Source organism: Andrographis paniculata, unplaced genomic scaffold (genome assembly GCF_009805555.1).
Source record: "Andrographis paniculata isolate CXL003 unplaced genomic scaffold, ASM980555v1 Contig22END, whole genome shotgun sequence".
Classification (NCBI taxonomy): Eukaryota; Viridiplantae; Streptophyta; class Magnoliopsida; order Lamiales; family Acanthaceae; genus Andrographis; species Andrographis paniculata.
The window spans coordinates 4,172,175-4,185,883 of record NW_026137513.1 but is presented as its reverse complement, the minus strand read 5'-3'; the positions used below and the strand labels follow the sequence as shown (position 1 = coordinate 4,185,883).

The following is a 13,709-nucleotide window of genomic DNA, read 5'->3' as shown; positions in this document are numbered from 1 at the left end:
TTTATTATTTTATAAATTTATGAAATTAATTATGATTTATTTTTAAAATGGAGTATTTCTTATTATTAATTTTTTAAATATACCAACTAATAATATTTAGAATTGGAAATTTTTATATTTGTTATTTATTTTTAAAATATTTATTATTTAAATTCTACAATAAAATTATTTTAAATACTATTAATTATGAAAATATTTATAATATTAATATTCTTTTAATATTTTTTAAAAGCCCGTGAGCTAGCCCGCTTAGCTCGTCACTCGCCTGTGGATTGGATTGGGGTGATAAAATTTTGATCCACTCCGCCGCGGGTTGGCCCGCAAAAAACCCGCTTATTTGCGGGTTATGATTGATTGTGGATCAATCTGCCCCACTAACCCGTTTTGACAGGTCTACTGATAAACTTATCTATTTATATAATCATATATATATTAGATGGAAATTGAATTTTGGCAAATATATTGCATTTTATTAGATGTTAATGTGTGAAAAGAAGCTTAAAATAAAAAAGGTAAGTTATTCAATTCAATAGGATTTTTTAACTTATTGTGAAATTATATAATAAAAAAAATTGGAAAAAAAAATAAAAAGAAGCAAAGTCATATATACATACATATATATCCTTTTATGCTATTTTTGTATTCTTTCGTATATAGTAGCAGTAGTTGTTTTGTTTTATTTTTTAAAATAATTAATCACTAAGACTTCTAAAAGAGAAAGTGAATAAGGATGAAAATAAAATATTATAATGAAAAATTCAACTCAATTCTATTCGTTAATAATGTTACCCCTTTTTAATTAACCTCTAATTGATTAATTATTGACGATGATAGTGATTGAGCTATATATATATATATATCCCTTTTGGAACTTGGGCTCACCTACTCATCCATTTGCTCCTCCACTCATACTAGTGAACAAAATTTCTTACACAATAATAATATCACACACAAATATATATATATATATAAATATATATATATATGTCGACTTTAATGTTTGATGCCCTACCATTTTGTGGAAGTTGAAATGATGCTTATGGGAATATATTTGTCTTTTGTTTTTGTAAGTTAGTTTCATCAAAGATGGTAACTCTCCTTTCTTTGCATTTAATATTTGAATAATAAAAAAATCGTAAAAATGAAATAAAATGGACTCGTAAAAAAATATAAAAATGAAGATAGCTGAGATTGGGCGGCTACCGTGTGTCGCTGCTCGATCATTGTAGCTAAAAGTGACTGAGCCACAAACAATACGGTGGTCTGGCGTGACCTGTTGTGTCCCGGGTGGCCGGGGACACATCAGATGCCGAATGCCTACGTGTGTTTGGTGCCGAGTGACTTGGGCACGTCGGGAGTCGGGTACCCATATGTGTCAGGCGCCGAAACGTGGCAAAGTGGCTTAGACGTTACAGGACAATATGTTGGCTTTCGCTTCAATTTGCATTGGTCCTCGCCCTGAGTCAATTGGCGGACCAACTCTCATCGTTCCATATTCAACAGGAACGCATGGCTGGTCTCCAAGAATGATTTATTGTCGGCAGTTGTACATTAACCTGACTTTATATGCATGTTTTAAAATAAAATATTTATGTAGTTGTACATTAATCAACGTGACTACAATTTCACTTATTATGATTTACTGTCAACCGTTACCATGCTAGATTTAATAAAATGACACCGAATATATGTCAATATATTATATATAAAGAATTTGCATTATATATATAAAAATAAAATTAACAGTACATACTAATACTTTATATTGTATGTTATATCATCTCCTACCTATAGCATTTTTATGTGTTGATTAGGACATTTTTATATCTAGTAAGGGATGATTTTGGTAGTACGAGGATGCATGAGATCACGAGGTTATGAGTTCAAACTACGATATCTTCAAATCTTATGCTATTAAGTTCGACCGAAAATTTACCCAAAAATAGATAGCGGATTTTCGTATTATAAAATATATATATATATATTTATAGAGGGTTTAAATTTGTGGATTGGTAATGGTGGGACATAATTGACGATTGATCTTTCGACTTTTCACAGCCTAAAATGTTCCCTTTTTAACAAGTTTTTCTTTTTGAAGCTTGACAATATATATATATATATATATATATTTATTGTGTACTGTCAAGCTTCAAATAGAAATGAAAAGTTTTGCAGGTTGCTGCTATATATCACATGTCCTTCTCACTTAATTAAGCTTTTAAATTTCCCCCTTTTTTTTCCCCATGATTTTTTGTTCCTCCATTTCTTACTGCTTATTTGTTTCTATATATTATTATCAGCTTAAAGATGCTCTTTTTTTTTTTTTGGCGGGAATTACATATATATATATATATATATTTGTGGGACATTTGTTTTCGATGTGTAGTATTTGTTTGGTTTCATTGTTATAATTTTGCTTATTAAAATTAAATAATGATGTAATATCTTTTAAATTATAAAATTAAATAAACAGAAGACTACATATTCTTCAATTCCCGCCATACGTGGCGCCGACCGCACTCCACGTGGACCAATCGCGTAACGCCAGGTGCATCCGGAATTATTTCTTCTGTCGAGAGTCCTCTCTTTGATTCATTAGCCAATTTGGTTCATATAAAATGAATTTAAATATATTTTAGTATTTATAATTAAAAAAATATATATATGAATATTAAAAAAAAAAAATTGAATTAAATTGAATTGCTTTAGCTTTCATTATTTGTGTTTGAATTTTGTTCCTTATTGGACGGCTATAGTCTACCCCACATTTCCTATGTAATATTCAAATTAAATTAGGTACTGTTGATAATTTGATTTTAGCAATTCGATGGAGACGCGTTTAGGTGTATACCACTTTATATATATATTTATTTATTTTTATTTTAAAGTATACTATTAATTTTTTAGTTTATCTATAGATTATATTTAATTGTCTATTGTCATTATTATTAAGCGTGACAAATTTAATTAATCCCAATAGTATTAATCAAATGATCGAAAGCTCCTTGACCATTGGTTGGTGCTTTGAATTAGTATTATTAATTATCAATATATTATATGTATATTTTTTAAAAATGATGATTAGATGGCATCTCTTATGTTGATTACTTGATTTAATCAAAATTAATTCATATAAAGGAAACGAGACTTGACTAAATTAACCAAAAATAAAAGTAGAAGATAAAATAATATATATATATATATAAAACAAGAAATTCTATAATTTTTTAAAATAAAATATATTAACAATACAAAACATCCTTATCGTAGGGTATAGTAATGCTTAATGGCATTTCACATTGTCAAAGAGATATTTGATTATATTTTGTTTAAAACTGTTTAGTTTTAATTATCCATCCGTTCACGAACTAATGTCGTACTTTCTTATTTGGGACGTCCGTCCAATAACTATTGTCCTATTTTTTTTTTAAATACAAATTTTACATTTTTACCCTTCATTTATTTATTACTTTTAATTTCTAACATATAATTATGAGCAACTTTGTCAATTCATAACAAAAAGACAATCACCTAAAAAATCGTACAAATATACTTTAGAACAATAAAAATTGGACGTATGGAGTATATCTATCTATATATATATATATGGCTTCAATTATCCCATCTCAATGTATTGTGTCTCTTCTTGTATTGTGTCTCTTCTTTACCGATCAATCATCACCTGTCATGTGTATTTAAATTTTTTATTTTAAAAATATACATGTCGGGTGTGATTGGTCGGTAGATGAGAGACATAATACATTGGGATAAGGTAATTGAACCATACATATTTTAAACTTAATTTATTACTACTATTTAACTTATACATATTATCATAAAATATATTTTTTTATAAAAAAATAAAATAAAATCATATTACTAATATTATTTTAAAAAATTCAAATTCAAACCAAACGTAGTTATATTCAATTTGAGTATACTTGTATTCTTTTAGTATTTTAGATTTTCTTGAATTTTTATTGATAGTATAGTTAACATATTTATAACATGATTTAATCTTCAAATATTTGACATTAGTACACAATTTATAATAAGGATAAACTGTTTTTTTAATCCCGTAACTGGACCATTTTATCATTTTAGTCCTATAAGTGGACCCTGTCGCAAACTAGTCTCATAAGTAAAAAATTTTCGCTGTTTTAGTCCTCCGGCGCCGGAGACGCCCGCGTGGCTCGCCGGAGGTGACGTATCCGCCAGGTGTCCCGCTAGGTCAACGACACTTGGCGGACACGTAAATTTATTTATTTTTTTCATTTTTTACATTTTTTTTTAATTGGACCAAATAAAAAAATACAAATAAAATTAAAAATAAATTAAAATAAATTTTTAAAAAAATTAAAAAATAAAAAAGTGGCGGACACGTCACCTCCGGCGAGCTACGCGGGCATCTCCGGCGCCGGAGGACTAAAACAGCAAAAAATTTTCACTTATGTGACTAGTTTGCGACAGGCTCCACTTACGAAACTAAAATGATAAGAGGGTCTAGTTACGAGACTAAAAAACAGTTTACCCTTGTAACAATTTAACATACAGGATTTCTTCATTATTCTGAAGCTAACAGGTAAGAATAGTAACAAAATAAGTGACCTTTTAGAAAATTGTCATGTTAATAAAAAAATGATATTAGTCTACATATATATATTTAAATAATTTAATATATCCATTATACAATTCAATAGGTTCTATATAAGAAAATAATATTCTAACATAAATTTAAAGTCTAACCCTGTTTTTAATTGTAAATGGAAAGGCATAGGAAAAATATGAGAATTTTTTTATTTATAAGGTGAATACTATTTTATTTAATATCAATTGATTTTAAGATAATTATTTTTTATAATGTGAAATACTTACGGTATTCCATACCATCAGATTATTCTTGATTGCATTTTAAGATAAATTTTGAATTATACAATTACTCTCTCTCTCTCTCTCTCGTTTAAATTTATTTCTTTTTTTTTTCCATCAAAATTTATTCTTATTTTTTTTTTCTTTTTTTTATAGAAAAAAATAAAAGTTTCTAGGGCACACATTTGAATTAGGGAGTATAATGTATTATCACTTTGCATGCTTTAACATAAATAATGTACAGTCTTCTTGAATTAAAAAATTAAAAAAAAATAAAAATAAAAATAAAATACTAACTGCAACATAAAAGAATAATTTTTTCAGACAAATTTACATTACGATCTCATCATTTTTCTCAGAATTAAATACAGGGAAAAAAAAAAATCCAAATCCAGGACTGTTCTCAAACTGTGTTTGTGATTCACCGTTATAGTTGAGTCACGAATATCGTCAAGCACTTTAGGATGGATTCAAAAAATTTGCAGACACGAAGAAACAGCCAAATGATTCTCTCTTTCTCTCTCTATAGATGAGGTGGTGTAAGAATCACAGAGACGCACACACCCCACACAGTGTGTGACAGTGAGCGTGGAGTGTGGGGTTACTGGATTCATTAATAATGCACTCGACTCATCTCATGGGTTTCAGCGTTATTTTTTTAATTCACTTCTTTTCTCGTCGCCATTATTGTTCTTATCATAGTTTATAGTTTAATTCTTTTTCAAACTTTGCCTTCGTGCCCGCGCCCAAAAGCAGGAATCCGTTGATGCTTCTGGAATTACAGTATACATATAAAAATAAATAAAAATCCATCACCATCTCACCACGCAAGCACCACATTCATGGCCTCTTTTTCCTTGTGAGGAAGCTCTCCCACTTTTCCACACCCTCATCTTTTGAATCCCTCAAAATAATATATATATATAGTTTGTATATAAAATATAATAGTTTTAGTCTTGGGTTGCTTTGCAACTTCGGCACTTTTGTTTTCAAATCTCGAGGCAGCTCGCTGTGTGATCGATCCTGTTGTTGCCGATGGTTTTTGAGAGGATTGATTCTTGCTTACAAAGTGTTTGATTTTTTGTCTGAGAGAGCAAAGTGGGAAGGAGGAAAGGTCGGTCCGAATCCTAGGCAAGACCAACAGTTTTGGGTTTTTTCTTATAGCTCATTCGTTCTGTTTTTGGAGAGAAGCGTTTTGTGTAAAGAGGAAAGGATTGATTGAGCTTTTTCTGGGGCCTATTTTCTTTTTGTACCTAAAAAAAAAAAAGAAAAGGATTATTGTTTGTTATATAATTAACACTCCCAAAAGAAACAAGTGTTGTCCTCGAGCATGCAAGAGGGGAAGACGTCCATAGGTTACAGAAAGTATGAAGAAGACTGTAATTAACAGCACTGATTCGAGTAATGGTGGACTGGCAAAGCAGAAAGAAAGGCATATTGTTTCTTGGTCTCAGGAGGTTTGGATTCAATTAGTAATCATATTTCATATATATATGTATTGGTTTTGATCTCTGGTTGTTTGGTTTTGCCATTTTTATCTGCTAAAAAAATTGGATTTCTTGGTTCTTAGGAGGATGATATTTTGAGGGAGCAGATCAGTGCACATGGGACTGAAAAGTACAGTTGTTGATTCATTGTTTTAGTTTTTTCTAGGATGTGTTATTTGTTGTACAATGATGTTGGATTTGAGTGAAGCTTATGATTGTGTTTTTGTGATTAGTTGGGCAATTATTGCATCGAAATTTAAGGATAAAACGACAAGGCAATGCCGCAGAAGGTTGGTGTATAATGTAAATAAATCTGATGGTTGTATTTGTTTGACTTGGTCTGATATCTTATCTCCCTATTGATTTCTTTGATCGATTCTAGGTTGAGTTGTCAGTCTCATTCAGTTTAGATGATCTTAAATGCAGATGGTTTACTTATTTGAATTCTGATTTCAAGAAAGGAGGATGGTCACCTGAGGAAGACATGCTCTTATGTGAGGTATTCAATTTAAGGTTAATTCGAACAAAATACTTTTTGTTTCTAAATAGATTTCAACGAAAATAGAATGAACTAATCACAGAAATGGCTCTCAGGCGCAAAAGATATTTGGAAACAGATGGACTGAGATTGCAAAGGTTGTCTCAGGCAGGTAATTAGCTGAATCTATGAAGCCTATAATGTGTCCGGTTTCAGTTTCGCTGTTGGTCGAAAGCTAGAGTTGTTTCTTAGTATCCTTAATTCTCTCAGAACCGATAATGCTGTAAAGAATCGATTCACCACACTTTGCAAGAGGAGAGCTAAGCATGAAGCATTATCGAAAGAAAACAATGCTACTTCTTACATCAACTTAAACAACAAAAGGATTGCATTCTCTGCAGGGTCTGAAACTGATGCGCCTCTTAAAAAGATTCGGTATGTCTGATGTCGCCGGCTTCCTGTAATTTTAAAATGTTCGCATAAGAAATAATATCATGAGATAATATGCCATTGCCTAATTGGTGATTCAGGGCTTATATCTCGAATTCGGCAGAAGAAGCTCAAAACGGCCTTAAGGGGGCATCAATGGACAGTTGTGAGTTTGAGAAATACCGAAAATTAGTTAAGGATATAGATATTTGGACAGCTTATATTGTCGTTTTTTACAAGTGCAGCCGAAAATAACAAAATCGAAGGAACCTTTCTTAAGAAGGATGATCCAAAGGTAATTGCACTGATGCAACAGGCTGAATTGCTCAGTTCACTCGCGGTGAGTAGGAATTATTCGATAGCTATTCAGGTCATGCTTTATTATTGAAATCGAATGCATGTCTTCAAAATTCTGAGTTTATAAGATGAACATGATCCAGGCTCTTCAAAACTTTCGGAAGCAAAACAAAGGAAGCGATTCCATCACATTCAATCGTTCTGAGGCCGAATTTCAAATCGAGAACTGCAGGGAGATGGTGGAGGATTTGCGGAGCAGTAATGAAGGAAGCATCCCGTCATGGAGGTAATTCATTTTTACAGATACTAAATTGTTTACTTGTGTCGACACCCTCTTCAGTATCTTACGATTACTTGTTTAGAGAGGGTCGTGGTTGCGACTCATCGCCAGCTAGCTCAGAGTACAGTACAGGATCTACTCTGCTGTCCAATCCACCGGCTGGAAACGAACTGTTATCAAATTCATTACACGATGTTGAGGATAATAATGTAGCTGCGCGCGAGAATTCTGTCATGGAATTCAGCTCCCCGCTCCATGTCACTCCATTGTTCAGAGCATTCGCCGCGGCAATTCCAAGCCCAAAATTCTCAGAAAGTGTAAGAGTTCTAAGGTTTTTCGATTTTTCAACCTGCACAAACCATATATCCAGTTTTCACTAAACTTTTCCGACTCCCTATTTCTGCAGGAAAAGCATTTCTTGATGAAAACACTAGGAATGGAATCGCCATCTCCGAGCGCGATCACCAACCCCAACCCCTCTCAACCTCCACCGTGCAAACGCTCCCTCCTCCATTGTCTATGAATACCCCATTTTCGATTCTTTTTAGAGTTCATAGTCCTTGGATTGAAGCTATCTTGACATCCATGGTGGTAAGGAGCACCATGATGTTTTTTTTCGATCTTCTCATCCTAAAACTCACCTTTTTTTCGTCGTGTGCTTTCTCTAGTGTGGCATTCTTTTGGTTTGTTTCTTGGAACAGTCGGATGCGGCCATCTACGCTGTTCCATTCCATATCGTTTTGTACAGGCAGAGTTTAGTTAGTAGGCGTAACGATACGGTGGCACCTCGCCAAGATTACAACTTACAGATATTACAAGTAGGAGTAGAAGTCGAAGATAGGGGAGCAAAAGGGGTTCTTTTGCTGCGGTGTTTTTAGCGTGCAGTGTAATCGTTGCAATAAGTTTTTCGCCGGTGGCCGGAAAACTTCCTCTGATTTCACATTAATGTTATACTATATACTTATTGGGAGTGCAGATATATATATATATATATATATATCAGAGATTGTTGGTGTGCATGAATGTTTAAGAGAATAATATATTATTCCTGGGTAAATTTAGAATATTTAATTCTGGCATAGAGTTTAAAGAAATATATATTTTATTAAAGGTGATAAGAATAAAAAAATAATTAAAAATAATTTTGAAAATTTAGTTAAAAATTAAAAAAAAAAATATAATAAAGATAAATAAATATTGAATAAAGTATGACATATAAATATTAATTTTATTGACTTTGTCAAAATTAATAATAATATAAATTTAGAGGTAATTTTAAAAAGTTCAGTAAAAAAATTTGAAAATTCAGTAAAAAAAATAATTGAAAGTTATTTTAGAAATTCAGTAAAAAATTAAAAGAAAAGAATATAATAAAAGTAAATAAATATTGAATAAAGTATAACATATAAATATTAATTTTATTAAAAGAAAAATAAGTAAAGTCCACGCACTAAAATTTGAAAAAATAGTCTAATAAACACTACCATATTATTACAAATAGTACTCGTATTTAATGTCATCTTTTTTTCTTTTTTTTTTTTAAATATATATTTAATACTATTAAACTGTTTTTTGGTCCGTAATTAGATTCTTTTATCATTTTAGTTTTGTAAGTGGAGCCTGTCGCAAACTAGTCCCATAAGTTAAAAATTTTTGCTGTTTTAGTTCTTCGGCGCCGGAGACGCCTGCGTGGCTCGCCGGAGGTGACGTGTCCGCCAAGTCGGCGACACCTGACGGACAGTGAATTTATTTTATTTATTTTTTAAACTTTTTTAAAATTTTTTTAATTGTACCGAATAAAAAATATAAAAATAATACAAATAAAATTCAAAATAAATTAAAAATAAGTTATAAAAAAATTAAAAAAAATAAAAAAATAAAAAAATCCACGATCCGGCGAGCCACGCGGGCATCTCCGGCGCCGGAAGACTAAAACAGCAAAAATTTTTCAGTTATGAGACTAGTTTGCGACCGGCTCCACTTACTGGACTAAAATGATGGGTCCGGGACTAAAAAAAAATAGTTTACCCTAATAATTAAAAAAGAAATTAATTTGGGTGTGTTTGTTTGGGGGATTTAATAAGATTTCTACTATTCATCCAATTTTTTCCCCCCAAAAACATCAAATCAAACATCTATTTTTCATTTTTTATATTATACTAAAAATCAATTTTACATTCAAAACATCACATCAACATCTATTTATATCACATCATACAACTATTCAAATTCAAAATTTTTACTATTCAAATCCCAACTCAAAATCCAAACTCCCAAACAAACACACCCTTACTGTAAAAAAATAAAATAAAATAAAAATCTATTAAGGGTGTGTTTGTTTGAAGGATTTTGGTGGATTTCCACTATTCATCCAATTTTTTTTCCCCAAAAACATCAAATCAAACACCTATTTTTCATTTTTTATATTATACTAAAAATCAATTTTACATTCAAAACATCACATCAAACCCTATTTATATCACATCATACAACTATTCAAATTCAAAATTTTTATTATTCAAATCCCAACTCAAAATCCATATCCCAAACAAACACACCCTAAGTATATTGGCGCGCCTTGTATATTTTATTCTCCGTCCTCCCTAATTATCATTTCCCTTCTTCACTGCAATTTCTTCGAGCCTTCGAACAGCAATGGCTGCTGCTGCAATGGTGGGTTAGAGAAATCGATGAGGCACCGAATTGCAAGGCTAGTGAAAGACGGGCTCTACAAAGAAGCCATTGTCCTCTACACGCGTCGCCACTCTGTTTCTCTCCCTCAAACCAATTTCACATTTCCCTACATCCTCAAAGCCTGCGCCGAGCTCAAGAGTAGCACCCATGGCCAGATGCTGCACGCCTCTCTATTCAAATCCGGCTACATCAATAAGCACACGACCACGGACCTCACCAATATGTACATGAAACTCGGCTTGATCGAGAGTGCAACCAAACTGTTCGACGAAATTCCTCTACCGAGCGTGTCCCTTCTTAACGTCGTTATTTCCGGATTTTTGCAGAATGGACTTTTTGAAGAAGGCTTCAGGCTGTTCAAAGTGATAGGTATTGCCGATCTTCGATTTGATTCTGTCACAGTAGCTAGCGTGGTGTCTGCCTGCAGAGATTCTGCTGATGGCGCGCAATTACACTGTTTTGCTGTTAAGACTGGCGTGGAGATGGATGCCGATGCCGCGACATCGTTAATGACAATGTATTTTAATTCGAAGGAGTTGGATTCTGCAGAAATGTTGTTTGTATTGATCGAGCACAAACATGTGATTTGCTACAATGCTTATTTGTCGGGGATGGTGCAGAACGATGCTGTCGAATCGGCATTGAGAGTGTTTATTGAAATGAGGAGCTTGTCTTGTTCGAGACCTAATCCCGTGACGATGATGTCTGTGTTGTCTGGATGTGGAGATGGTAATTACATGAGATTTGGTCGGCAGCTGCACGGTTTTATAGTTAAAGTCGGATTCAAGTTGGACGCGAAGCTCGCCACCAGTCTTGTCGATATGTATTCAAAATGCGGATTATGGCAATGCGCGTACGGTGTTTTCAGAGAAACGGGAAGTGACCGGAGCTTGGTAACGTGGAATTCAATGATAGCCGGAATGATGTTAAACGACCAAAGTGAATGCGCCGTCGATCTTTTTCTCGAGTTAGAACGCGAAGGAGCTTCGCGGCCTGACTTGGCGACATGGAACTCCATGATCAGTGGTTTCGAGCAGCTGTCAAGAAACGACGACGCGATTTTGTTCTTTAGAAAGATGCTGTCTTGCGGTGAAGTGCCGAATGTCCGGTGCTTGACAAGCTTGTTAGCCGCGTGTTCGTCTCTATCCGAGCAGCGCTACGGAAGGCAGATTCACGCGTATGTTCTGCGACTGAAGTTAATTGACGACGAATTCTTAGCTACGGCAATCATCGACATGTATATGAAATGCGGACTTCCTTCATTAGCTTACGCCGTTTTCAGCCAATTCCGTATAAAGCCAGTCGACGCGCCATTCTGGAATGCCATGATCTCCGGCTACGGGAGAAACGGCGATTCCAAAGCTTCGTTCGATATGTTCGGTAAAATGATTGAAAATAAAGTTAAGCCGGATTCAGCTACCTTCAGCTGCCTCTTGACTGTTTGCAGCCAGACAGGCGAAGTCCATGAAGGTTTCCGGATTTTTCGATTGATGACCGTAGGATACGGCTTGAATCCTACCTCAAAGCACATGAACATTTTGATCGATCTGCTCGGTCGTTCGGGCAGGCTAGATGAAGCATTGGAAGTTCTTCGATCAACGGATGAATCTTCGGCTGCTGCTTTTGCTTCTCTGCTCGGCGCCTGCAAGCAGTTTTTGGATTCGAAGACGGGCGATGAGATCGCCGGGAGGCTTATGGAATTGGAGCCGGGAAACCCGATTCCGTTTGTGATTTTATCGAATATATATGCTGGACAGGAGAAATGGCGAGATGTGCAGAGAATTAGGAAGATGATGGAGAAGAAGGGGCTCAAGAAACTCACTGCCATTAGCGCCATTGGAGCAGCTTGAAAAGGTGCACGAAATTTTATCACTTGATGATTTTGAGTTATACGATTTGAATGTTTTTGGCCAAAACATTGATGAATGATCGAAGAAAGGTTTCGACTTTTGCTGGAAATTTTTGTAGATTTGATCGGGATTTATTTGTTGACAATTTTTTGTTGTTGTTTTTTGGATAAATTGAGGATTTAGACATGAAAACATCATAGGGAGTTGGAAGGATCATCTTCTTTAATATTGTTTTTTTAGGATTTAACCTTAAAATTTTAATATCAATCCATTTTTTTTAATTTAATATTGTCTTTTTCGATTTTTTCTAAAGCAGACCGGATAAATAAGAAGAAGGAAAAGATAATTAAAAATTAAACTTTTAGAAAAATATTTAAGAAAATTTTATAAAATTCAATAATTTTTACTGAAAAAAATTAAAATCTAATTATAAATCAACAAAATTATAAAAAAATTATTATTTTTACACCGTACAATTTAAAAAAAAAAATTGAAAAATAAGAGGGGCAAAATAATAAAAAAAATATAATTTTATTATTTTTTATACTAAAAAAAAATTGTATATTTTAGAGGTTGAGGGGTAACTGTCCCTAACTTCTACATAGTTTTTCGACTCTGTTTATTGGTGTGTGAGCCAGAAAAGAAAAGATGACTAATGCTGTGACATGAGATTTGTTTTCCAAAATGTACTATTTGTAAGATTATTGCAAGTTGAGATTGTTGTTATAGGTTGATTGATATGATTATATGCGCATTTCAAACAGACTATTTTTGTACAAAATCATATGTATATTATATATGTTTTTATTTATATTTAATCTTAAAGATAAATTAGGTTAATATAAATAAATAAATATAGCTTTTTTGTTAAGGTATAAATAAATTATAAGAATGAAAGACAGATTGTGGTTTAAAATTGATTTGAAACAAAATATTATTTGAATTTTTATTTAAATTGTATTTAAATATGATATTTTATTTAAAAAAATAATAATATATTTTTATTAAAAATAATGTACAATACTCATTTGATTAGGGACACGGTGTTTAAGATGAGGATGCTTAATTAGTTAATAATAATTAGTTATGATATTATTATATTATTTTTTTTATAATTAATAATATTTATATTTTTAAAGTAAATTTGATAATATGATTAAAAAAATTAAAAATATATGTTTAAATATTTAAAAATTATATAGCAATTAAAAAAATATATACAATATGTATATTATTTTGTAGAGAATAAAATTTTCTGTAATAAAAGTAAATAAAAAAATATTTTTGTTTATTTATAATTAACATAAATCAATTTTATAAAACAC

General features: G+C 32.3%; 2 protein-coding genes across 2 annotated transcripts; both read left to right on the top strand.

Moving 5' to 3' along the window:
* Window positions 1-5,404: 5,404 nt before the first annotated feature.
* Window positions 5,405-8,906, top strand: LOC127245666 (transcription factor MYB124-like). The gene is made up of 11 exons (XM_051266670.1): window positions 5,405-6,326; window positions 6,440-6,486; window positions 6,590-6,646; window positions 6,783-6,855; window positions 6,951-7,006; window positions 7,105-7,269; window positions 7,365-7,429; window positions 7,509-7,603; window positions 7,704-7,846; window positions 7,923-8,157; window positions 8,247-8,906. The coding sequence occupies exons 1-11, from the start codon at window positions 6,237-6,239 to the stop codon at window positions 8,361-8,363; spliced, it is 1,143 nt and encodes a 380-aa protein (XP_051122627.1). The 5' UTR covers window positions 5,405-6,236; the 3' UTR covers window positions 8,364-8,906.
* Window positions 8,907-10,455: 1,549 nt separating this feature from the next.
* On the top strand, window positions 10,456-12,555 carry LOC127245491 (pentatricopeptide repeat-containing protein At2g02750-like). Its single transcript, XM_051266413.1, has one exon. It carries the CDS (start codon window positions 10,531-10,533, stop codon window positions 12,382-12,384), a length of 1,854 nt encoding a protein of 617 aa, XP_051122370.1. The 5' UTR covers window positions 10,456-10,530; the 3' UTR covers window positions 12,385-12,555.
* The last annotated feature ends 1,154 nt before the right edge of the window (window positions 12,556-13,709 follow it).